Source organism: Cavia porcellus, unplaced genomic scaffold (genome assembly GCF_034190915.1).
Source record: "Cavia porcellus strain 051 isolate PalLab524CR breed Dunkin Hartley unplaced genomic scaffold, mCavPor4.1 scaffold_11, whole genome shotgun sequence".
Taxonomy (NCBI): Eukaryota; Metazoa; Chordata; class Mammalia; order Rodentia; family Caviidae; genus Cavia; species Cavia porcellus.
Genome location: NW_026947494.1, coordinates 38438750 through 38466152, shown reverse-complemented (window position 1 = coordinate 38466152; position 27403 = coordinate 38438750). Strand labels below are relative to the sequence as shown.

Below are 27403 nucleotides of genomic sequence, written 5' to 3'. Positions count from 1 at the left end.
CTTTTATTGTTATCATCTGCCACACTTAAGGTTTCTGACATGTATATATCTGATTGTCTAACATATATTTGTTGCATTGATGAATTTGTCTCTGGAACCAGAGCATACAATACCCAAAATTCTGTTTCCAGTACTAGAGGGATCTGTAATGTAATGAAGATTAGATGACTAGCTACCAACAAATCAAAAAAGTAATGTTCCCTATGAAAGCCTCCAGTAACAGGAGAATGAAAAGTTATACTAACCTCATGAAACTAAGGAATTCTCACAAAATGTGAGGTTGAATCTCTGTAGCACTTGTACACAATTAAAACAAATTATAAAATTTTTAGTCCTCTTCTGATTTGGTCTACCCTTCCAAGTCTTTCTGAACCAGGTCTTATGGAATTGAACACCAATATTTAAAAATATACATCATGGTAGGCATGGTGGCACACTCCTGTAATCACAGCACTTGGGAGGCTGAAGCAGGAGGATCTTCACAAGTTTGAGACCGGCCCAGGCTACAAAGTGAGCTCTAGACCAGCTTGAACTGCATAGTGAAACCTTGTCTCAAAAAGACAAATAAATAAATAATAAAAATATAAATCATAAATAATGAACTAACTTAGCTCCTATACATTGATAATGGAACTGCTTCTATAACATCTTTGTAATAATCTCTAAAAGTCACTCACATAAATTTCTGTTTTATAATCCTTATGAGGAAACTTAGCTGAACAAGTTACCACAGAAATAACTGAGTTATTAAGAGGAAAACAAAAAAAAAAAAGGTAATTTTTTATTAGGAGTTCTATTCATTCTCATGTTCCTCTTACAAGTTTGAAGTTTTTACACCTTCATAGCCTACTCTTTTGTCTGTAACTCTTGCTATATGACCTCCTCATAAAGGTCAAATCTATACAACATCTACTCTTCTTGTAGTGATTTCAATTCTCTACACATTCTCTATTACAATTGCCAGGTAGACTACCAAAAGGAGCACTTTTGACAGAGTGATCCAAATCTCTTTGCAGAGATAGGCACTTTGCTTAGTAATGTTCCTGTCACTGGACAGAATAATCAACACTCAGCAATTCAAAGCTTATTTTAGGTCAGTTTTTCATTCAGTGGCCAGCTGACTACAAGGCAGAAATTGCATAGTGGAAAAGCCTAGCAGTAAAACAAATGCTCATCTCAAGGCAAACCAGGAAGCAGAGAGAGAGAGGAGGAGCCAGGGACATGAATATACTCTTCCAGGTCACTCGCTCAATGACCCAACTCCAATGATGCCCTACTATTTAATAGCATATTCATCAATGGATGAATATTCTCTGAAAAATATAGTGCTTCCATGATTTAATCTCATTGCACAAGCATGAAAACTTTGAGGGACACTTTAGATCTAAAGAATAACATTTCAGTCCTATAACCCAAAGGATTTATGTCTACATTTTAGTATCAAATGCACCTAGTTTATCATTAAGGTTTGGCAAAATTTTAATAGTTCTAGTATTGCTAAAATATCTAAGCTCAAAGTCTCCTGTGAGACTCAAGGCAAACTCTTAACTGTGAGCCCCTGTAAAACTCAGAAGGAAAGTTAAATACTTTCAGCATACAATGGTAAACAGGGAAAATATTCAGACTCCAAAAGGAAGGAATAGGGATAGAAAGAAATTGGACCAAAGCCAGACCAAAACTCAGAAGGGCACATTAGATCCTATGGTCTTATATCCAGCACCTCAGAAAGTTGTGGAGATATGTAAACTCCAAAGAACTTGGTCAACCCTGCCCATAGGGTACTGATGATTGCAGCTCTAATGCCCTCTCTCTTTGGGGGCTCCACTCACTGCCTATAACTTTTCTCGGCAGTTCAGCCACACTCTTGGCATCTCTGACCTCCTGAGATCTTCAGTACACATTCACTTTCACCATCATAGCCTCACACATTGCCATCTCAGGCACACTGGATTGTCATGCTTCCCTCTATAATCTGGGCGGGAGCCTCCCTTGACCCTTTAACTTTTGCATTCTGCTTGCCTCAGAAACCAGGATCACATGAATGATACCAGTGTCTGCTGCTAGTTCAAGCAGGACCCTAGACCCTTGGACCATGGCTGCAGCATCCTCCGAATTCCTAGATGATTGAAGAATGTGAAATAAATCACAGAGAACCAATTCTCTCCCCTCCTCACTTTTCAAGAAACAAGATCAAGGTTTCTGTTCTTAAATGTGATCTTCACGGCTTTGTACCCTGGAGCCTATGAAGGGTAGAATCTTCATAAATCCTGAGATGCCCTCAAAATCATCTTTCCAGTAGTCCTGATGGAAGTACTTGGTTTCCTTTTAATCCTAATGTTTTAAGCACCAAGCTATTCAGGGCTATACAGTTTCTGTTGAAACTGCTACTTTTCATGTTTTCTGTTAAAATGATAAAAGGAGCAAACATTGTTCACATTTTTAATTGTGCTAGTTTGAGTTACCAATAACTAGAATTATCCTTTATAACAATAAGCATGGTGATGAGGTTGCTAGTCATTATATTATAAAGTGACTTGCTATCGTTACTGAAGAGAAATCTTTAATATATGTGTAGAGAGCAATAGATTATTATAAGATTTTTTTTCTTTTTACAATATATTTGAAAATATTGCAGAACATTATACTCAAATAGAAAGAAAAATTTTAGAATTACCAAGTAAAACCTATTCTAATTTCTAAATATGGAAAAGATTTTCAATGTGTAACATCTCATTTTTTTCTCCTGAAGACATTACTGCTGACTTCTATGAACACCGAGAACATTTCCTTTTGTTACAAGCTAATCACAGGCAAAGCAAATATCACATTGCCTTTCAATAAAATACAGAATCTCCACCAACCGCTCAACTCATTCATACAATGGCACTTATATTTTATGCAAGTTTTAGCAAATAGAATGGTTGTGAAAAGTCTATAATTAGGGAATTATTCACTCCATGAAAAGAGCTGACATTGGGTTAGGTTGTGATCTTGAAAAAACAAAGGCATGAAATAATAAAAGATACTAACTTAAAAAGTTACTAACATATTTAACTAGAGTTTCCATGATTTTCCATCTTCCTTCAGAATGTAAAAATTTAGGACCTTTGTGGAGGAAGAGGAAATGCGAAAAAAGTCTTTGTACCTTATGCTCAGTTTTTCTGTGAACCTTAAAGGAAAACATGTCCACAAAAAAATCAGAAGTTGTAAGAAAGAAAAGGAGTGTTCTATGTTTTCTTCTAAATTTATTTACTTTCTAATCATTTTTCATAAATTGATTCCTTTTAAACACTGATTGAAACTAATTAGATTCTATTCCACAGTTATAAATTGAAGCCATACTGCATGTAAAATTTTGGGTCCTTTATATTATTTGTTTTAATTAAGTATCCATGTGTATGTATTTAAATATCCTTTCAACACCATCATGGTAAATTTCTTAAGTCACATCTACTTGGGAACTGTTAGGACATTCTAACATGCAGGTCAAACATGGCTGCTATAGATAAGTTTATGCTTATTTTTACATAATTTTATTGTTTATTTTATAAGATTATGTTAAATTAAATCTAGAAAAATGATATATACCTGTGACAACTTTACTAACATTTATTTTAAATCAATCAATTTATATTACTTCCGGAATTGATTTTAAAATATCCTTTCTAACACACTTTGAGAAATTTTCAATGATCTTGGTAAATTTGAACAAACCAGTACAAATCCAAAACAATAACAGTATTTTAATTTCATAGGCTCACATCTTACAGTGAAACATAAATGGGGTTTTTAATTGCGGCCCTTTCACTAAATATATCTTAAATGGGAAGTGGTATTTATGTAGGTAGAGGGCCTTATCAATAGTTTTAGGAAAAAAACAGAAACACTTTAAGAGAAAAATGATTAAGAAATTTATTTTTAATTATAGAAAGAATGAATTGTTAGCTCTAGGAGAGCAGCTGTTATGTCTAATCTTTCTGTGTGTTACTCATGAAGACAGAAACTATTGGAGCTGAGTGGACATTTTCTCAGTCAAACTGGGAAGTGAGGGAGTCCTGAGTGAGCACATGCAAGGGAACTAGATTATGGGAAGTTTTGAAGGGCAGAGAAAAAATTCTAAATTTATTTGACAGACAATAGCATTCCAGTGTGAATTTTCATGAAATAGTAATTCAGTTTTGAGGAGGAAATGTCTTTACTTTGAGTATGAAAAAGTCCATACTGTATGTCATTACAAAGTCAACGACTAAAAGAGTATATGCAACTCAAATGTTCTTCACACTTAAATGACTCGCTACACACAAATTGAACTTATTCTTTGAAATGTATTTTCAAGTATTTGATAGCAGCATTTTAGTCAGGATAACTTACCAAAAGAATCCAGTAACAACAGCTGTTTTCTTTTACATCAGTATTGGAAAGCTACCATTTACTGCACATTTAATTTGCACATGAAATACAAATAAAGCAGTACTAGTTACTATGAAGTAGCTTTTAGTGCATTACTGAGTATAGTTCTTAAAGAGATATTTAATAAATTTCCATTAAATTTATATACCTATTATTCTACAGAGGAAAAGTATATCAAAATTATTTTTTGTTTGTTTTGTTAGCTATGTTCCCTTAGCTCACTGTGTAACATAGGCTGGCATCAAATTCTCAATGATCCTCCTGCCTCAGCCTCCCGAATGCTGGGATTATATGCATGAATCACCACACCTGATTTAGATCTCAAATTCTTGTTCTGTGCTATTCTGTAGTAGTATTTGACATATAGTTAGCATATTTTAATTACTGTATCACAAAAATCTTTGTATTTCTGTATCAGTGCATATCTGATGAAATTAATCACAAGCCCAGAATTCATTGAGGCTCTTTTTAACATTACTTTAATTATATGCTATAGATAGCCAAAAAGAAGAGCTTCCCTACTGTGTTAGTCTGCATGCACAGAAATGTTGTCTATATACACACTAACAAAAAGCCCCATATAAGCTAAATTTTCTTTGTTATAAATAATTTACATATTGACTACAATAGAGTAACACTAATATAAATTTTCTTTTTCTTAATTTTTCTTTGTCTAATAAACATGAGAAACTTGCAGAGAATATTTTTATTCTGATTAATCAAATGAGTAAACCAAGTAGAGATAATGATACCTTCAAATAAGAAAGAAAAATACACTGGTTTTCAAAAAAACATATCTAATGTGTTTAAATAGATTTTTCTCATTAATAAAGTGATTAACATTTATTTTACAATGTTCTGAGCAGATTATCCAAAAAGATTGCATAATTAAAGCAAATATCCCCAAGTTAATTATAGTTGCTTTGATATCTGAAGCATAATTTTAAGCTTTGTTGTAAAAATGATTCAGAGTTGAACAAAGAGCAAAAGCATGTTTGCTACCTTGGAGTTTTGGAATAGGGTACATGGACATTTTTAGAGCAAGTTTATGGAGATAGGACACCAGTGTCACTCATATATTTTGTGTTCTCTGTAGTTTCCCACCAGATGCTGGGTACAGGAAAATCATTTATTGTCTTGAATGCATGTTATCCCTTAATTTCTATTCCTTTTACCTCTTTTTTACTTTTCTTCTATACAAGAAAACTCAGGTATCTGTTTGATAGCTGTAATAGTTCCTTCCCATAAAAATCCATCTTTGGCATCACCTAGGTCCTAGGAGTTTGTTAGTAATGCAGATTCCTTGACCCCATTGTAGAATAATCCTAATCTTTATGTTAACAAGACACCCAAGGAATTCTTGTGCACACTAAAGAATGAAAAACAATGTAGTAAATAATACAGTATGAAACAGATAAACATTTATTTTTTTTCCATTAAACAAACCATTTAAGAAAACATTTAAGTTTAATATATATGTATATGAAATTTGTGTGAAAATACATGTATATGCTTGTACATGTATATGAGAGAGAGAATCACATGAAATATTTAGGAGATAATTTTTCTCTGTAGTAGACTTACCTCGTAAATGTCCAGTGAATATATGGTATTTTCTATGGTGACTACTATTTCTGCAATGTTTTTATGTTCAATTTGTGTATGTATATTGAGACACATAGGAAAGGAGAATTATAGAGATATCACTTCAGAATACACACAGAGGTATCTAAAAGCTAAGGGCATTTGATGAATTTTTTAAAATCTTACTGCTTTTTCAAGACATTTATAATTCAAGGTGTTTGATTAACTTTTAAAAAGTTGAATGTTGAAAGATTTAAAATCAAAAAGAAAATTTTGGAATGATCTAGTGGATTTTTTAAGAGTTAGATTGAAATAAGAAAACTGGTCTTACTCTTTGTAGCCTTAATATTTATGTGACTTTTATTAACTTTTCTATATATGTCACATGATCTAACATGGGGCTAACAGTGAATCTGCCAGTAGACATCTACGCAGTAGATATTCTCACAATTACTAAAGTAATCTCTATCCAATATTTTACATTATCAAAGTTAGCATGTGTAAGTATATATTAGACATCAGTTCATGAGTGGATTTGTGTAAAGTTACTTATGCAAGTACCAGGCAACCGATGGAACTGAAAGACACATTTTTAGGAAGGCGAAGAGTACCTAAACAGTAGAAATATAAACCTTAGTGAAACATCCACATGGTCAATAACATGAAACAATCATTTTATAAACATTTATCAACAGTTGGGGTCAGATAAGAACTCTGTAATTTCTAGAAGATAGGTTCAAGGTACCACAAAAAGGTACCACGTTTATTTGGAATGCTAAGGGTGGTGTAAACCTCAAATTTTATAGAGAATATTTTCAATCTGATACAATCATTTTTCTTTTCGTCCACTGACGCATTTAATATATCTTTTTCTAATTTCATGTATCTTAAACTAAATAGCAAATTCATAAATTATATTACATACATATATGTAAGCTCTAGGCAGCTGTGATAATCAACATAATAGTTCATTTTGAAGACCTTATAGATTAGTATAAAAACATATATGCAGGGAAGTTCGAAAGTATGTTGTAGGAACTAAGAAACAATATGACTGAGGTAGAAAGGAGTTTTAGACAGAAGTTCTCCCTGGGACAATTAAGGTAGGCTTTTCAAGTATGAAGCCATCTTACTAGAGATACAGTCTAAGGAACTGGATGGTTAGTTTATGAATAAATTATATATCAGAAGGTTAAATTTAAGAAACTGCTTGATGGATGAAGCGTTACATCTTCCTTGGTTCTACAGGAACAGACAAAATCCCACAGAAAAATTACAAGGGAAAAGGAAAGAACTTAGGAAAAAAGGAAAGAAACCAATGTTTTATAAATGCCCTTAGATTTTCTAGGCTTTTACTGGATGCTTGAAAACTTTTACCAGTGAGTAACTTGCACAAGGCACTGTTACTAGCTCAAAACTTAGAAACCTAGGGGAGCACCTCAACACATATGCTTTAAGAGAAATGAATTGATAAACATATGGGGTGTAGTAAGATTTCCTTAGCAAGGGAGAATCATCTAAATAACTATAAAGAACAATTGATATGGTTAGTAATAAAGGACACAAATAACTGTGCAGTTTAGGTTATAGCTGTGTTTGTTGAAATAATTAATTTATCTTTAGTAAAAGAAAAGTAGTGAGTATTCTTTTGATTGGATTACTAAGATATTCAATCTATCTATGGTACATCCCATTTATAATACTCATTTTAAAATTTGTCACATCTAATGTGTCTCAGGAAAGTATGTAAAATATGAAATACATCAAATATAATAAAATTTACACTATTTTTAGTTTTATTCTAACTTTCAGATCCCTATTGAAATCCATTTAACACCCAAAGTATTTCTGTCAGCCAAGTTTTATATACAAATTGATTTAGGATAGATATTACAATCTCTTGTGTCATTCATTGCCATACGTAAGTATAGTTCACTAGTTTAAATAAAGACTACGAATACAAATGGAAAAGGAAATAAAAAGTTAGTTTCTTTTGCATATTATTATATGACACTGGTTTAAAAGCCTATGAAATTTCACTGAAATTAGCATTTTTATGCACAAGAGAAAATTGCTTATTTTTCATGGCATTGTATAGAAAGGAAGCAGCTTTTGTTTAAGTTACAATGAACAGATGAGTACAGATTTTTCAATAAATTCTTGGAACTCAGGCTAAACGTGGTACTTTAGGAATTCCTATCCTGAGATCCTGATTAACTCAATGTTACTCAGTGTCAAACTATTTCAGAGGTCAGGGAAATATTTCTGAACTCTGCAAAATGCTTGAAGCCATTTGGCCTGCCTTGTAAAATGACTGCTTATATAGGTGACAGTAATGTCAGATGGACTTAAATGTTTATAATCGGGATTAATGAATGTTGGCAAAAATAGCATTGGGCAGAGGATCCATCTCATACCCTGAGGATTATTGTGTAGACATACAATATGCTGGACCACATCTAATCCTCCTGCCACACTCTTCCAGACATTGAAATTGAAAAAATAGTTTTTAAATTTGTCTGTGACAGGTACATTACTGACAAGTTTTTATCTTAGCCAAGTAAAATAAATTGCTAGCCATTTCACATATACCCAAGAAAGGACACTAGAAAAATCCCACCAAACTGAATTGACTATACCAAGTCCACATTATTTATTCATATGATTATAATAAAGAAATGGTATATTATATAATATTCAGATAAAAGACCCCATTATGAAGTAAATTTACTACTATCATAAAGGCCTGCATCTACCACTAGGAAATTTCGCATTTAGTTTTCAGAGAGTATACAAATTAGAAACTAACAGGAGAAATTTTGGAATAATAAACAGGTTCTAAAATATATGCAAACATATTCTATAAAAAGCTTATTCCTATTAACCATATTTAGCTTATTTTTAGTTCTATATTATTTCACTTATATTTTATTATATATTTCTTATGAATTGAGCAGCCCAAAGCAAGTTATTATTTAGCAGATAAGTGAGCATATATCAAAATTGGAAAAAACATTGCCAAATCCTCTACTTTCTTCTTTGTAGATCTTATATAAAAGCCTTAGACTATGTACTATTTGATAAATTTTATTACAAAGAGGAAATAACTGGTAGGGAAACTAATATTATATTATCTGAAACTTAAGAAGAGAACTTGTGTGCAACTTGGTTTCACTCATTAAAATTTACATATTCATAAGCATTTCCAAATATTTGCCTGGGTTCAATACTCAATGTTTCAGGTATTATAAGGATTAAAATAATGTTAATGTATAAACTTTTAAAAGAGTTATAAATGACATTTACATAATTTCTAGGGCCCTAAAGGATAACATGAACTATAGGTGCTTACATTGTTTTTTGTTTTTTTTTTTTTTTCCTCTAACTGCCCTTTATTCAAAAAGACAGCGTGGAAGTAACCCAAATGCTCATTGACTGAAAAGTGCATAAAAAAGATATGGCATTTTTATACAATGGAGTATTACTCAGATATAAAGAACAACAAACTTGAGACTTTTATAGGTGAATGGAGGCAACTTGAAACTATATTCATAAGTGAAATAAATCAAACTCACATGTGTAAATATTTTGTTATTTCCCTAGTGTAAAAAAAACCTGAAAGAGTAAGATCTAAAATTTATAATAGGTATGGTGTTAATGAAAGAGTGCTCAGAAGGAAAGAACAACTGGGTTAGGGGAAAGGAGAATAGGAAGAAGGGTAAAGATTACACACACACACACACACACACACACACACGAGAGAGAGAGAGAGAGAGAGAGAGAGAGAGAGATAACTATACTATGAATATTTGATAGTTCAAAAAAAGAAGTTTGTGCTTTCATTGTTTATATTTTCATGTCTAGATCTTGATAACAGTATGTAATATATTAACTAGTGCTATTTCCTACTATTATTTTGAAATTCTGTATCATTTGTATCCCTTTTTTTGTTTTTTTAAAATAAAATATAACACACATATATATAGATATATAGATATATAGATATATAGATATGCAGAGGTAAATGCATCTAAAGTCTAGAGCACCTAATATAGGTCTGTGTTTATTCCTTAAGGGCTTTACAAAATAAGTTAATGTTATGAGAAAATTAATTCATAAAGAAACACTTGCTTCATTTATCTTGAGTCTAGAAATTCAGTTCATCAAATCTAACTCATATGATGAGTAAATTTACTTGTAATTCATTACTATATTATGGGGCTGGGGATTTAGCTTAGCGGCATAAGCACCTGCCTTGCAAGTGTGAGGTCGTGAGTTCAATCCCTGGTAAAAAAAAAAAAAAAAAAAAAAAAACCCTCTCCCTCATTACTATATTTTTAAAATTCTGTTTTCATGGAGGAAATGGAGAGAAAAGAAGTCTTTAAAAAGTATAGGACTATTTTAAGTGTTTTTCATACTAGTGGCTTTTCCTGTGTTCATTTGTTTTTTTCCTCACTAAGAAATTATTGAGATTTTGAAAATAGATGGCTGATGAGTGTTGAGTTGGTCATGAATAATGATCTTTAGTTTATTCATAGAAAAATATATTAAGTACAAAACATGTTATTTACACAGATGATTGTGTCATTCTTTTTATAGGACGTTTTGCTATTTGATATAATGATTCATTTCAGCAAACATTAGGCATGTATACACCATGTAGGCAATGGAGATATAAAAGGTAATGAGGCTCTAGAGATTCAAGATGAAGACAGTCTAAATTATGGGTTTCATGCTAATCAAATTTTAGAGCTGTGTTGAATTTTATATTTTATGATAAGGTTCAAAGAATGTATAAGATGTTATCAGAAAGTAATGTGTTCTTAAAAATTATATTACAGTAAAAGACACTTTGCAATTTACCTCAAAATATCCCTTTTTGCTTCAAATATACTTACATCAACGTTCTTACCACGTTCTGAAGTAGTTCTAGAGTCCTTTTTCATAAATCTTTTGGTGCACGATGACACATTGCAATCTTTTTATGAGTCTGGCTCTTTGTTGAATGGTACTCAACAGTGACATTCACTTTTTTAAAAAATCACACCTCATAAACATACTCATGAAAGAGAAATTCACATGAAATAATACTTTCAGAACTGCTTTGTAAAGTGGCAAGAACTGTGAGATATGTGTTTTTGAAGCTATGGGAAGTATTTCAAGAGAAATTAATGGGAATGTATCTTTTAGTGTAGTATCTTTTCTTTCAAATATCAGCAATCATCATATTTTTTGGTCATCCATTGTAAGCATTTCTCCAAAAGTTCAAGGCCCAGGGTAACTAGCCATAACACATGATTTCAACCCTCGAGGCCAATATACTTTCTATTTCACCAAAAATTGAATCTTTAAAATACTTGATATATTTGGTTTTTATTTAGCTGAATCTATAAAAATCCAACCATTAGCACTACAGGAAATCATTACATGTGTTGGCTAGAAAAACCCAAATGGAAATACCAACTTGAAATACCACAAGTTACAAAGTGTAAAGAATTTCATAGGCACATCATCTTTTTAAATAAAAAATATAAAAAAGAATTAAGATTTGTTGAGCAGTATCATTAAATTTTACTGATATGGTAATATAGGAAAAATTCAAGTTAAGAGCTCATAATACATTATAGAATTCTTCATATAGGACAGAAACAAAGCATCTTATTGGAAATATGTCTTTTCTTACCAATGACAATATTTGACTGATGATACAGTATCGTTACTTAATGTCAAAACCATATACATTCTATTTATGCATATCTGCTCCCTAAGCTATCCATTTTGTATATTCATTATATGAAGCCTACAGATAATAAAGGCCTGGAAAATGTTTTAAGAATATGAGCATATAAATAAATCTGTATCTTACCTACAATACAATATATTTTAGTCATAACTCTAAAAGAACTATATTTTTCTTTTTACTTTTTAAACTTACTTTCAAAATAGAGAAGTGGCATATTAATAATGTTTATGGATTTCTAAAAAGTTACATAATGTCTAAGCATGAGAGAGTTAAACAGAAATTCCATTTCTTAGAAAATGTAAAAATGTCTGCATTTCTTATCTTGAGTGACCAGCATCTATGCAGATCAGAAATTAAACTAGTGTTTGTCTACTTCAGTCACTAACTAGAGTTATCTCACTCCAATGTACCAAATACTCAGTTTGCATTCTTTCCTGTAGCTAAGCATGGCCATATGATGCAGTTCTGGAATGATGCTAGAGAAAATATTCTAGGGACCTTCAGTGTAACTGTATCCTTCATAATAGGAAGAACAAAATGTAGGGAGGAAGGGAGTCTTTTTCTCCCTTCCCACTTTGGATCATGAACAAAAGAACTGGAAAAACCATGTTGCTAACACAGTACTTTGGCATCACTGAGGTCCTGAGCCAACTCCAGCAGCCTTGCCTAGGCCAGATATTTGTACTGGAACATAAACACAAGGTAGATATTCTTAAACATGCAGTTAAGGTGATTACTGATGAATCCAGAACCTTGGGAATATTTACATTTTATATATATATATATATATATATCTATATATATATCTATATATATATAGATATATAGATATATATATAGATATAGATATAGATATATAGATATATATATAGATATAGATAGATAGATATGATATATATGATAGATATATGATAGATATATATGATATATGATATGATATATATAGATATATATATAGATATATATATGACAACTAAATACATATATATATAGAGAGAGAGAGAGATATAGATTAATAGGGAAAGAATATTCTGGAAGAATCCTAGAGATTTTTAGCTAAGAGACAGCAGTATAAAGCAAAAAGAGAACAAAACACTGTCTAAAAATATAGGAAGATGGGCCTTTGGAGGGACAGCTCAGTCCAAAGGATTAGATTCAACCCCCAGTATCACAAAGAAAAATAGGAGGTCAAAAAATAATGACATGTTGAAAACCAGTTCGTGGAGGAAGTGATTCTCCGTCCCTTCTTCCATAGGTAGACCAGCCTGTAGCCAGCCATTTTTCTTCTATGGAAGCCGGGGGTAGTATAGGAAAGTCAGTGGCTTTCCTGACACTGCTTAACAAGAAGGAGAAAAAGACAGAGTCAGTAGGACTAGAGGGAAGCCCTCCTTATTCTGGCATTTAGCAAAATGTGAGGAAAAGCTGCCATCTACCATTCTAAACAAAGTTCAAAATCAACAGTTTCCACCTTCAAATGTGAATGGATAATAATGAATTATCCAAAAAAGTTTTCAACACACCAGGAAAAGACCTATATATAATGAGGTCAGGGTTAAGAGAAAGAATTCAGAAAACAGGATAAATCCAAATATAATAAAGATAAAACTAATGACAAAATCATGTTTTCATTTCTACAGTTTTATGGCAACATTTATATATGTAATTCACCCTTTTAAAGTATATAATTCAATTATTTTTAAATTAATGTACCAACTTATGAAGCTATTCTCATAATTTTTAAAGCATTTTCATATTCAGTATATTTTTGGCTATGTATTATTTTATGTTTTTGGAAATTCATTATTAAGTTATATTTATTTGTGTAGTACAATATGACAACTAAATACATAGAAAAATCTGTTTTCATCAAATCAAATGAGCATTTTCATCTCCTTAAACATTTTGGTTTTTACTTTTAGAATATTTTTTAAAATTGTTTTTTCTATACATGTGTTTGATTTCTTTTTACTCTATTAGGGCATGTTTGAAGTATATGAAGTTTATACTCATCTTGGGGAACAGGTGGGTTCCCCACATGTACATAGTGCAACTTGTTTATTTTCAGTCCCCTTCCCCTTCTCAACCACCTTTCATTCCCATCAAAAGTGTAGAAGTGTTCTCTTTCCCCAACATCCTTGTCAGAATTTTTTACCTTTAGAATTTTTGGTAATAGCCATTCTGATTGGGGTGAGATGATGTCTCATGTTGGCTTTGATTTGCATTTCCCTGACAGCTAATGATGTATAGTGTATTTTCATAAATGTGTTGTCCATTTGAATTTATTATTTTGAGAAAATATATTCGTATCATTTGTCCATTTTTAAATTGAAATTTAGCTGTTATTGAGCTTTTGAGTCCTTAAATGTTCTGAATCCTTTGTCTTAATGCTTTTTCCAATCAGAGTTTGCAGATTTTTTCCTGTCAATTTGAAATTCATCACTTTACTTGTTTCCTTTGCTGTGAAAAAGCTTCTTACTTTGATGTAATCTCATTGTCTATTTTTTGCTTTTTAGCCTGCATTTTGTGGTCTTGTCTAAAAATTGTTTTCCATAGCAATATTTTAAAATATTTCCTGTATTTTTCTACCAGTTTCATATTTTTCATTTGAGTATTTGATCTAGTTTGAAATTTTTGTGCATAGTGTAAGAGACAACATTCAATTTTCAGTCTTGTGTATGTGAATATCCTGTTTTCTCAGCACTATATATTGAAGAGCATGTCATCAAAATTCTATGAGAACTGCAAACAAATTCAGTAATTGCAGAATATAAAATCAGCATATCAAAATCACTAAATTTTTATATACCAATATCGGTACTGCTGAAGAGGAAATGAGAGCTGTAAGAGTGAATAAATGAAATACCTAGCAATAGAGTTAACCAGATATTGAAAGACCACTAAGATAAAAATAAAACTGGTGAAATTTATTAAGGTGGCAAACACACACAAAAGTGGAAGAGCTCCCATGTTCATGATTGAAATAATTATTCAATCATGAAATATTGTTAAAATGCTCATCCTACTCAGAACAATTCACACAGCCAGTGCAATCCCTAGTGATTATAATTCCTGGCCCCTGACCACAAATCTTGTACTTGTCTCTATGGATCTAATTTTCTGCATATTTTCTATAAATGGAGTAATACATGTGAAATTTCAGACCTTGCTTTTCTCATTTAACATTATTGAAGTTTTTCTGTGTCATAGTATATCAGTCAGTGTTTACTAGAGAAACAGATGTAACACAAATACACAAATGTGTAAGAAGTTACACAACTGGCTTACAATGGCTACCCACAGAGTCAGATGAAGAAGACTGCAGAGGGTGTCTGAACACTGGAGACCAAAGTATTCAGTCGAAGGTCTGGAGTTCACTGCAGTGTCCTGTGTGAGTCCTTTATCACGAGGCCAGTGGGTTCGTGATGGAATGCACAAGAATTTGTGCTGGGACTGAAGGAGCTGTGCTGGGAGACTGAAGGAGCTGTGCTGGGAGACTGAAGGAGCTGTGCTGGAAGCCAGGGAGTCTGTGCTGGAAGCCAGAAGACGATGCCCAAGGTGAAAGGAAGACTGGAGCTTCTCCAGAGAAACAGAAGCAGATCTGTTCTTCTTCATTTCCTCTTTATACCATACAGGCAATGAGCCACCCTCCCCATCTTAGGGTGTAGAAATATTGAGCTGATTTACTTAAGCTTCTCATACTCAAATTGACAATCAGTCAACCATCACACATGGTACGTATCTATCATTCACACTCATAACTCTTAATGCTTCCTATGATTAAAAAAGGATATTTTAGCCAGAGATATAGCTCAGTGGCACAGGGCCTGTCAATGCGAGACACTGACAGGCACAGTGCCTGTCAAGTGTGAGGTCCTGAGTTCGATTCTGTTATTGAAAGAAAGAAAGAAAGAAAGAAAGAAAAGGAGGAAGGAAGAAAGAAAGAGGAAGGAAGGAAGGAAGGAAGGAAGGAAGGAAGGAAGGAAGGAAGGAAGAAAGGAAGGATATTTTATTCACAGAGGGTAAGGCACAGTGAAACACCACAATGAAAAAGCAAAAGAAGACATTGTTGATAACCATTGTTGATAACCTTGTACTCTGTTTTACATCATGTGCTATGTCTATCCTTGGTTTTGACTGACAGCTTTGTTTTGCCATATTTGACTTTATTCTCCCCCCCCCAAAAAAAGTAATAAGAACTAAGGAGTAATAAAACCCCAAATGTGTAAATTTTGTTGTAAAAAAGAGAGGGGGAAAAAAGAGTTCTAAATGATACAACACCAAGAGTGTTTAAGGGTGTTAAATAGCTGACCATATTAATGTTTTTGGTTGGATCATTGAACACAACTGTTTGCAGTCTCACTGTTTGAGTGTCCACTTTGTATGCTTTGATCCTGCGATTTGAGCAACTATCTCTAAGATGATAATATGTAATATATTAACCGGTGATTTCTTACCGTTTTGTTTTTTTTTTTTTTTTTTTTTTTTTTTTGTAGTTCTGTATTACTTGTACCCTTACACTGCTTTGTTTTGTTTTGTTTTTTCTCTTTTTCCTTTTAAATAAAATTTAAAAAAAAAAAAGAAAAGAAAAAGCAAAAGAAAGAAAAAAATGGAAGGCATTTGGAAATTAAAAACTCTAAAAATACAAATAAGGTATTAAAAAGAATGAAATGCAAATTAGTGGAAATTTTCCACTACAGTAATCATTATAAACTTGTATATGTTCCTGTGTAATATTTTTTCCACTCTATTCATTTGGATATTTTTCCTTTGAAGGTTTTCAAAATAAAAAGTATGTATGCACAAAACTAAAAGTTTTACAGATGGAGCAATTAAAAAATAAATATAATTATAATCTTATCCCTTTCTTCTCTCACTTGTTTTCATGTTCTTCTGCCATAACCACATAGACCTTAAACTTTAGGTTTTTAATAATGGTATATCATGCACCAAGAATCTTGTACTTGATCACAAATCTTGATTTGTCGTATATTTTGGTCATTCCAACATTTTTACAAGAATAAAATGTGAAATTTCTACATTGTATGAACATTCTATCTCCATACATTGTGAAGTAAAATTTCTCAGTTGAATAGTATACATACTTTAATGTATGTTATGTAATATGACATAAATATTTTGACAAAAGAATTTAATTTTGAAGTAGTTTTAAGTAGTTATGATGTTACCACATTGTGTAGTAATTTGCTTAAATACTGAAAAAATAGTGTGCCTTCTTACACAGATATCAAATGCATACCCACATACAGACACACACTTGAACATATACACATACATAAGCAATCCAAAATATTATGTATTAAATTCCAACATATTTATTAATGTGAAAAATAATATTAGTGGTTTATGTGGTAGCATTGATTCAAATCTTATTTTCTCAGATTGATTCTGATGCTTTTAAGATCTCAGAATTTGCATTTTTATGTCATTTTTCTTGCAAGATTTCACTTAAATGAAATCATTTTTTAATTAAACTTTTTGGATAGGGTCTTTGAACTTGGAAGCCCTGGTTTTCATTCATTTATTTTTGTGTTCTACATGTCTTTTGTGTGAAGATAGTTGGCTAAAAATTTTTCCACTCTGTAGGTTGTCTTTTCACTCTGTTGGTGATTTTTTTGATATGCAAACCACTTTAAAGTGATGAGGTCCCAGTTGATGACTCTTTCACATAGTTCTTGTGCAGTTTGGTTTTTGTTAATGAACTCTTTGCCTACCCCTATGTCTTTGAGATTTCTATCTATTTTATCTTCCATTAGTCTTAGAGTTTCTATTTTAATATTTAGATATTTGATTCATTTTTAAATTAGTGTATAGAGATTGACATGGATCTAGCTTTAGTCTTCAGCATGTGGAAAACCAGTTTTTTCCAGCACCATTTATTAAAGAAGTTATCTTTCTTCCAGTGAACATGTTTGAGCTCTTTGTCAAACAAAAGGTGGCTGAGTTTGTTTGTATCTGTGTGTGCATCTTCTAATCTGTTCCACTGATCCTTAGGTCTATTTTGTTTTTTCAGTACCATGCTGATTTTATGTCAGTAAGCTTTGTAGTATAATTTCAAGTCAGGAATTATGATGCCTCCTGCCTTGCTCTTCATGCCCAGGATTTCCTTTGCTGTTAATAGTCTCTTCTGTTTCCAAATGAATTTTAGGAATGTTTTCTCTACATCTGTTAAATATGCTAATGATATTTTGATTGAAATTGCATTAAATCTGTATAAAAGTATTGGGAGTGTGGCCATTTTCACAATATTGGTTCTTCCTATCTGTAAGCAAGGAGTGTCTTTCCATTTTCTGATATTCTCTTTGGTCCAACTCAAAAGTGGGCATATAAGATAAACATATATTTCTCAGATGAAGAAATACAAATGGCAAAAAATATGTGAAAAAATGTTGAACATCATTGGTCATTTGAGAAATGAAAATTAAAACAACACCAAGATTCCGTCTCCCCCAAGAAAGAATGGCTGTCATAAAGAAATCAACCAATTACAAGTGCTGACAGGGAGGTGAGGAAAAAGGAATCCTTCTCCACTGTTGGTGAAGGAGTAGACTGGTACAACCACTGTGAAAACCACTGTGGAGATTCCTCAAAACACAAAGAATAGGGGTCCTATGTAACCTAACATCCTCTTTCTGGATGTTTTTCTGGAAGAATTAAACACATCATACCACAGAGAAAAATGTTCAGCACAATTTATGAGAGCTAAATTTTGTGAACAACAAAATGCCTACCAGCTGAAGACTGGATTTTAAAAAGCGTGGTTTTTTTTTGTTTGTTTGTTTGTTTGTTTTGTTTTTGTTTTTTTTTTTTTACAATAGAATACTTCTCAGCTATAAAGAAGGATAAACTTGAGACTTTTATAAGATAGTGGATGCAACTAGAGATCATATTCTTTAAGCGAAATAAATCAGACTCACGTATGAAAACATCCTATTGTCTCCCTAGTGTAAGATAGTGAAAGATTAAGTAAGATCCAAAATCTATAATAGATATCATGAAAGGAAAAGAAGCTGCTATAAAGAAAACAGTAACTGGAATGGGAGAAAGGAGAAATGAAGGAAAGGGTATGACAGCTAAAATAATTATACTATTGATTTCTTTTAGTTCATTGAAAAGAATATTTGTGTTTATATTGTTCCATTAGTTTTGCCTGTATCTTGTAATGTGCTTTGAAGATAACAATTCGGAATGTATTAATCATTGTTAATTTCCTATTATCTTGATAAGAAATTATATATGATTGTTTTTATTGTTTTTTCTCTTTGAAATTAAAAAGATTTTAACTACCAAAACATAAGTAATGTAAAAATAGTAATAACTTTAAACTTGTATTTCTAGCTTTAGCGTTAATTATATAGCACCTGATATATACTATCCTTACGATGATGTCTATATGTTTAGAACAGTGTAAATTTAGATATTTAATCATTATTTTGCTAAATTTCCTTTTGTTAGAAGACTTAAATTTTAGAAATACTTCTACCACTTTCTTTTTCAAATTGTTTATTTAGAGATAACTTTTTCCCTAATTTAAAAATCAAAGTCTACAAGAGTTTGATTTAGTTCATAAAATTTATAAAACCAAAGGATAAATTATCTCTTGTAGACAAACTTAGCCGGCAAATAAGGAAATCCAAATATGTTTAGAATCTAAATTTTAACAAAACATTTTTAGAAGATACTTAAGCAGAAAGATTACTTTTTTTTCCTTAACATAATCATTTTCCTTCTTATCTCGTTGGGAATATATATACAGTACACTAGCACACCAGAACAGCTTGTGATACATTCAGCTGAACTCTGCTCTGGTTGTGTTTGATCACAGGACTTACTAAGCAAATGTTTGGACTCACTTCCATTTATGTCCATATCAGACCATCTGTTTCTGCTTCCCGAAATTCATAATAACTCCTGTTTCCATTTTTTTCCAGTTTCATTTGAATTTTTATTGCCTTTTTTGCATTTTAATAGTTATTCTTATTTAAGAGTGATTGGAATATGGGTTGAAGGACAGATAAATCTTTTTCTTTTTCTTTGTTAAACTGAAAGCATCAATTGTCTTTCAAAAAAGAATATTATTTTTAAATTGACATTAACAACTGGATAATCTTAATTACCAGAAAGAATTTCCTGATACAATATAAAATACTGCTACTCATTGGTTTCACATGCCATGGGGCTTTTTTTTTTTAATTGTAGGAGGAGTTAATAACTTGTGAAAGAAAATTACCAAACAAATCATTCTTTTTTTTTTTTTTTTAATAGAAATTTGCCTGCTGACCAAGGGTCGTCGTACTGCCAGTGTTCGAGCTGACACATACTGTCGTCTTTATTCCCTTTCTGTGGACAATTTCAATGAGGTCCTGGAAGAATATCCAATGATGAGGAGAGCCTTTGAGACAGTTGCCATCGACCGACTAGATCGGATAGGTACCCTTACGTTTTATACATTATTCATGCACAATTTAATCTTAATGTAGCGGAGTGATATCACTCTTCAATATTAAGTCCCAAATGCTCACTCATAGCTTGCTTATTAATTTGTGTAGAAATAGCAATTAGCTGTAGTCATATTTTAGGGAAATCTGAGATCCTGTCTATCCTTAATAAGTATTCCCAATTTATTTATTTATGTCTGTTTTTACTAGCCGCACAATATGGTATCCCAAGAAGTACCACAACAGTCTGAATATTCAGGTAAAAATCATGACACAAATTCTAGATAACATTATAATAGAACTAAAGATAAAGTAGCATGAGTCTACATTACAAACCAAATTTTATCACAATATTCATTTTTTATTTTTAAGGGAAACTTTATATATTATCATTATATTAAAATTGAAAACCTTTGTATTTAAATTGGTCTCAGCAGATACTTACTGATATGTTTGTAATACAGACTCAAGTAGAAAAGGCCTTGTTAGAAGTGCCCTACTTAGATGTTTTACTTTGCAAAACCAACACATTTAAAGTCTTTTCTGCTACCAAATAAAATATGAATATATATAAATTAGACCAGATTTTTAATGCTAGTTTAAAGATTAACATCATTGCATAGTAAAGTTAGATCAGATTGGCTTGCTGCTAACTTCCCTAGATATCCTGGGACATTCTGATATGTCATAAGAAAGTGTACAATCATTTTCCAAACATACCTTTTTGCCTGCCTTACTCCTTTCCAGCTTAGTTCTCAGCCTTCACAACCCAGGGTTAGACATCACTTGACTGTGAAAACCTTCGCTGACTTCTCACCATCCATCAGTCTGAGCTTCCTGCATATCTTCTCCTATAGCCTTGAAGTTTCACCAGCACAGTAATTATTCTAGAGATGCTAATGTTTGTGAGTGGAGAGATCATGTCTAATTTACCATTACATTTACACTACTTGGTACACAATAAATATTTGTTGAAGAAAGGGAGGAAGAGAGGTAAGCACAATTGGACGCAAAGGAGATGGGACTGGGGACAGTTAAAAGTAAACAGAAGGTAGCTCCACTGCTTCCTTCTTATTCATGGTAAGAACTTAAGGGATGGCGATATAGCTCAGTAGCATGGCATCTGCCTGGCAAGCTCAAGGCCTGAGTTTGATTCCTGGTACCAAAAACAAACAAACAAACAAACAAAAAACCAGTAAAATTAGATTAAAGTGAATAAAGGTAGTGTTTGAATATCATCAGCAGATGTAGCAAACATATTAGAAGTTCATATCAGCAGCTTACAGAATTAACAGAACATAGTCATGCCAGAGAATGGTAACAATGAAAGAAGTAAGTAATTCCGAAAAGATCTTTACATAATTTGAAATGAACTTTTCCTTTTGTGGTATTATTTTATTTTAGACAAAGCATAAACTTTAGTATACTTCAGAAAAGAATTCCTATTTATCTGATACAGCTTCACTTGTATCTAAATTATTGCATTGAATTTACTAAGGAATTTTATTTGAAGTGGTTTACAATCAGTAATACAGGAAATAAAATTGCTAGCAAGCACCAATTTTTTGCATTTCATCTTTATAAATTTATGACAGTACTTTGAAAATTATATTCTTTCCAAGATTATATATAATGTAGATCATTTACATAGTTAAACAGAAACACTGTCATTTTCAGCATTGTGCCCATTGCTTACAAGTGTATGCTATGTCATGTTTATGGAATATCATGAATAAACAGTCATGCTTATTAGTAATACAGGAGCTTTTACTTTGGAAAACTGGGGCAGTTTTTAAAGAAGGGAAGTAACTACTTTGGCAATAATTTAAAATGTTTTTCTCATAAAACAAGAAATTATAGCATATTTTTCCATTTAAAAAATACATATACATACTTTGTAATTTTGCATATGTCTTAATGATATAGCAGATGAGTTTCTCTTTTCAGCTATCATATTCATTTGGTTATACTGCCTTTCCCTTCTTTCCCTGTTGATTTTAATTTTTATTCTGCCAGTGAATCTGGTTATTGCAAACCACTCTAATGACAGGGGGAAAGGAGAGCTAATGCTTATTTAGATTCAGAGGTATCCAAGAGCCTGCCATGCTCTGTGCCTTTGGCCCTTGCAACAATAGCTTAGAAGAGGAATGATCTGGAAGTGATTCTTAACCTGGATGCACACAAGGATGCCCTGGGAAAAATTGCCTTAAAGAAATTTTGCCTGGTTTTTCACATTAAATTCATAGAGAATGAATGCACCATTTGTATGTTTTAAAATGAGAGAGAGAGACAGACAGACAGACAGAGAGACTGAGACAGAGAGAGACACACACAGAGACAGACACACATGGAGACAGAGAGACAGAGTCACACAGAGACAGAGACACACAGAGAGACAGAGAAACAGAGAAAGACACAGAGAGAGAGAGAGAGAGACAGAGAGAGACAGAGAGAGGCGAATGGCAAGGCCAAATAGAATGTTACTCAAACTTGCAGGTGGAACCACTTGGGAGTGTAGTAAACCACAGCATCCAGTTCAGCAGCGGGGGGCCAGGCCACGAGGATGTACTTTCAGCAAGACCCAGAGGACACATTTTCAGCCTGTGTCTTACCCATTACCAAGGCGCACAATCACCTTTCCTCTCTGCCTTCCCCGCCCTTTGCTTCCCGAGCTGTGTTTTCTGCATATTGTTTTTACTCTTTCCTTGTCCAGGTCTCATTTCTAGTAAAAAGGGGATTATAAGCACACCTACCTCATAGTTTGAGGATAAGGTCAAATAATCTACTACGAAAACCTTTTATGGAATACTTGGCACAGAGCAAGTGCTTAAATGTTAGCTCTTATTTCCCCATAAGCCTTCCTTTGAAAGGTAGATTGAAATTCAAATCTGATTCAGAATCTCTCTCCTCGCTCATCTTCAAGAGTGCCAGGATGTTCCATATCTCCATTTCTTACCTAAAGTTCCTTTTGCCATCTTACAAGCATTCGCTTTGGGTTGAGTAGGAGGTAAAACTTACCAGGCAGATACAGGAAGTCTGCAGGAGGAGGCAGAAGCTTTATTGCTATTAGGGTCTAAAAATGAGTTCTTGGCTTCTCAGCCTCCTGTGCAAACCGCTGACATGCTTCTGTTCTTTGGCTCCGCTTACTCTTGGTGTTGTCATCAGCACTGTGTGGTCTTTCTAAGTGCCTGCAATTTTTTTCCCCTTCTGACAGGGAAGAAAAACTCCATTCTTCTGCAAAAGTTCCAAAAGGATCTGAACACTGGTGTTTTCAATAACCAGGAGAATGAGATCCTGAAGCAGATTGTGAAACACGACAGGGAGATGGTGCAGGCAATCGCTCCAATCAATTATCCTCAAATGACAACCTTGAATTCCACATCTTCCACCGCCACTCCAACCTCGCGCATGAGGACACAGTCCCCACCGGTATACACGGCGAGCAGTCTGTCTCATAGCAATCTGCATTCCCCCAGTCCCAGCACACAGACACCCCAGCCGTCCGCCATCCTGTCGCCCTGCTCCTACACCACTGCAGTCTGTAGCCCACCAGTACAGAGCCCGCTGGCCACGCGAACTTTCCACTACGCCTCCCCCACCGCTTCGCAGCTGTCACTCATGCAGCAACAGGTGCAGCAGCCCCAGGCACCCCAGACTCAGTCGCAGCCCCAGCAGCCTCAGACCCCCGGCAGCTCCACTCCGAAGAACGAAGTCCACAAGAGCACGCAGGCGCTGCACAACACCAACCTGACCCGCGAAGTCAGGCCCCTCTCGGCCTCGCAGCCCTCACTGCCCCACGAGGTGTCCACTCTGATCTCCAGACCTCATCCCACTGTGGGCGAGTCTCTGGCCTCCATCCCTCAACCTGTGACGGCTGTCCACAGCACAGGCCTGCAGGCAGGGGGCAGGAGCACTGTCCCACAGCGAGTCACCCTCTTCAGACAGATGTCGTCGGGAGCCATTCCGCCCAACCGAGGGGTCCCACCGGCACCCCCTCCACCAGCACCCGCCCTGCAGAGAGATCCTTCCTCAGTCTTAAATACAGACCCAGATGCAGAAAAGCCACGATTTGCTTCAAATTTATGATCCCTGCTGATTGTCAAAGCAGAATTACTCTAGTAAACTGAGAATATTCTCAGATCTTATTTTATTTTATTTCCTGATAGATCCTTATAGCCTATTATGAAGAGATATTTTAGACAGCTCTGGCCTACATGTAAAATGTAAAAACATATATGCATATTCTATTAAATATATATCTAAATTCCCACGAGAATTCGAAAAGACCTGTTAGCATTCAGTGTTACGTGTTTTGCTTTCTTTTAATTATTAAAGGATTTAAAATGTTGTTGTAAGATTATTTATTTCTAATCTACTTTTACTTAATTACTTTGATATACGTATTTCTCTGTTTTATAAAGAGTTCTTGGATTCAATGGGAACAAAATTCTGATTTTAAAAAGGTATCTTAAATGAGCTCTGGAATAGCACCACTCAAAACTGTCATTAGCTATATCTCGCATCTAAATTATCAATCATTAATTATAGAATACTACATAGCAAATCCCATTTTATAGATAAAATTGTATTTTGGTGCTTTCAATTTTAAATTAGATAAAAACACACTACATGCTTGGCTACTGTAGGAGACTAGCATTGCCATATTAAGAATATCTTTAACCTCAAACATGTTCATTGATCTTTCAGAAAACTGAGGGATATTCGTCTTTGTGTGTTACTGGACTGGTACCAAGACTCAGTCAATGTTAGTTGTAAATACTTTTTTCAATCCAAATAAAAATAGCTATTCTGTGTTGTATGAAGGTAAAAGTCACTGTTTAAGAATTTAGTTTTATTGCTTCACTTCAAAATCTAGAGTTTTAAATTTTATAAAACCTAATTGTGACAATTATTCAACTGTAATGCAATGGCTTGAAACCTACAATATTATTTTAAACTGCAATGTTTTATGCAAAATTGTATGCTCAAATCTACAAGTTGCTTGTATTACACCAAAAATCATTTCTTTTCTTCCTTCCTTCCATAATCAAGCATCCTAAAATAGTCCCTGCATGCTTTCTGGGGGAAAAAAATAAGTTCAAATCAGTCATTGTAAAGGAAGGCTTACAGTATTTCTCATTTCTAGAATAACAATTTATTAATTGCCTACCTTAAAATTCGTATCAGGGTGACTTGGATCTCTGACTTAAGTCTAGAAGTGAGGTCTTCACTTTCATTTAATATTGTCGCTATTATCATTATTTGCATAATTATTTGTAAATCATGATTTGGAGTAGCAGATGTGTTCTTTGTTCACATCATAGTAATTTACTGTAGTGTTCATTTAAAGAAATAAATACAGTAATGCATCACAATGTCTGCTTGAGAACAAACATTTTGCTGTACGTATTTATGTGGTTAGTAAACATTAAGGCATGTGGTGAGTAACATAGACTTTACATAGGAGGTTTATTATTGTAAGTGTTCTAAAAATAGCATGGACATGGTGACAAAGCAGAGGTAAAGTTGAATGTCCATGAGTATTGTTCATTTGTTCTTTTGGTTTTTTTAATTCTTTCCATAATCCGTGAGCATCTGCTTTTCCCCTAAGAAGTTTCTTAGAAATTATTTGCCTCATACATCCCACATATGTGGTAGATGACTTGAACATAGTGGGAAGGTTCCTAGTATCCAACTTCTGTGTAAATAACCCATGTTGAGAAAATGACCTAAAGTGGAGGTCTTCAGTTTCTCTGGCACTGACAACATATTTAAGAAGAATTTAACAAAGATGACACTTTATACGAGTCAGGGCCTCCAGATAGACTTAAGGACTGGCAACAAAGCAAAAGCTGAAACTCTAAGGGGGATCCATGCTACCAGTTATGCCTTTAAGGATATAATACACATGATACCAAAATGAGTTATGCTTAAATCCTAACAGATTTCCACGTGTGTGGAAGTAATAATGCTTGTCGATGGACTATTATCATTAATCTGCTGGTGACAAATGATGACACGTCAGGATTGTTGTTTGAAAGAGATTGTTCTGTCTACCTAGAACCTATGGGAAAGCTGCAAGACCATTTACATATTAGTAAAAAAAAACCCTATATTTTATTAAAATATGAGAATTAACTTCAATTAAGATCATGCATTGGTCCTTTAAATTGTTAAAGGTTTACATTTGATAGGATTAATGGCTTTGGTAGTGAAATATTTTTATATGTATATATATATATGAATTTCTGATTTTTTATTTTGAGCACTATTGGGAAACATAAGCAAAATTGAATTGCATGGTCTTTCAGTGCAACCATACAATTTTTATTCACTTTGTAATAGAATGGGGGAAAGCCTAAGGTTTATATGTTAATCTATTAAAATGGTACAGGGTAAATTATATACATATATGTATGAATGTATATATACTTAGGTTAAAAAATTGACTTACATTTCTGTAATATAAAGGCTCATTGCTAGGTGAAAGTGACCACTCTTCTCTGTACATAGTTAAGCCCATAAGGATGGAATTTTAATTGTACAGAAAGAAATGTATTATTGAAAACATTGGTTTTTTGCTACTAGGAAGGTAGTAAAAAAGCTAATTCTTATAACAGCTGTATGATCAGGGATGAGTTAGATTATTTCTTTTGTCTTTGCTCAAAGCCATACATATATAAATATATATATATAATATACAGATTATTAATAAATTCAACAGAAAATAAACTCAAGCAATGCATATTTTATTTTATCGATTACTCTAATCAAATGTTTTGTTTTATTAATGAGTACAAATTTGTCTCTATCATTACATCATATGATTTCCAAGGGTGCTTATACATACACGTCATAAAGTTATTATAGATATTCTATAATTAAAGAACTCAAAAAATTTAATTGAAATGTGGATTTTCCAACTTTTCCTTTGTTTTTTCTATATAGTAAAATTTGGATTCATTTTTTCTTTGCTCTGTACCCCCGTCTATGAAGTTGCCGTCCAATTTCAAATCAGTTGCTTTTGTGTTGTCACTGAATATGAAAGATATAATTATCCTGTAATTTACATCTTCACATCTAATTTTTACAGTATTTGGGTTTTTCAAAGCCTACAAACTGTGGTAGAAATTCCCTATCCAAGAGGGTTTTGAATGAAATATAAAAGCCTGAGATGCAGTTTTATCAAAATGAGGATAGATAGTGAAGC

At 33.1% G+C, this 27403-nt stretch overlaps 1 protein-coding gene across 1 annotated transcript in view; it reads left to right on the top strand.

Annotated features, from left to right (window-relative positions):
* Hcn1 (hyperpolarization activated cyclic nucleotide gated potassium channel 1) overlaps positions 1-26930 on the top strand; it is a 339906-nt gene extending 312976 nt beyond the window's left edge. Inside the window, exons 7-8 of the mRNA XM_063258126.1 lie at positions 20021-20185; positions 23408-26930. Coding sequence (XP_063114196.1) covers positions 20021-20185; positions 23408-24279 — 1037 coding nt within the window. The 3' untranslated portion in view covers positions 24280-26930. The remainder of the gene's footprint in view (positions 1-20020; positions 20186-23407) is intronic.
* The last annotated feature ends 473 nt before the right edge of the window (positions 26931-27403 follow it).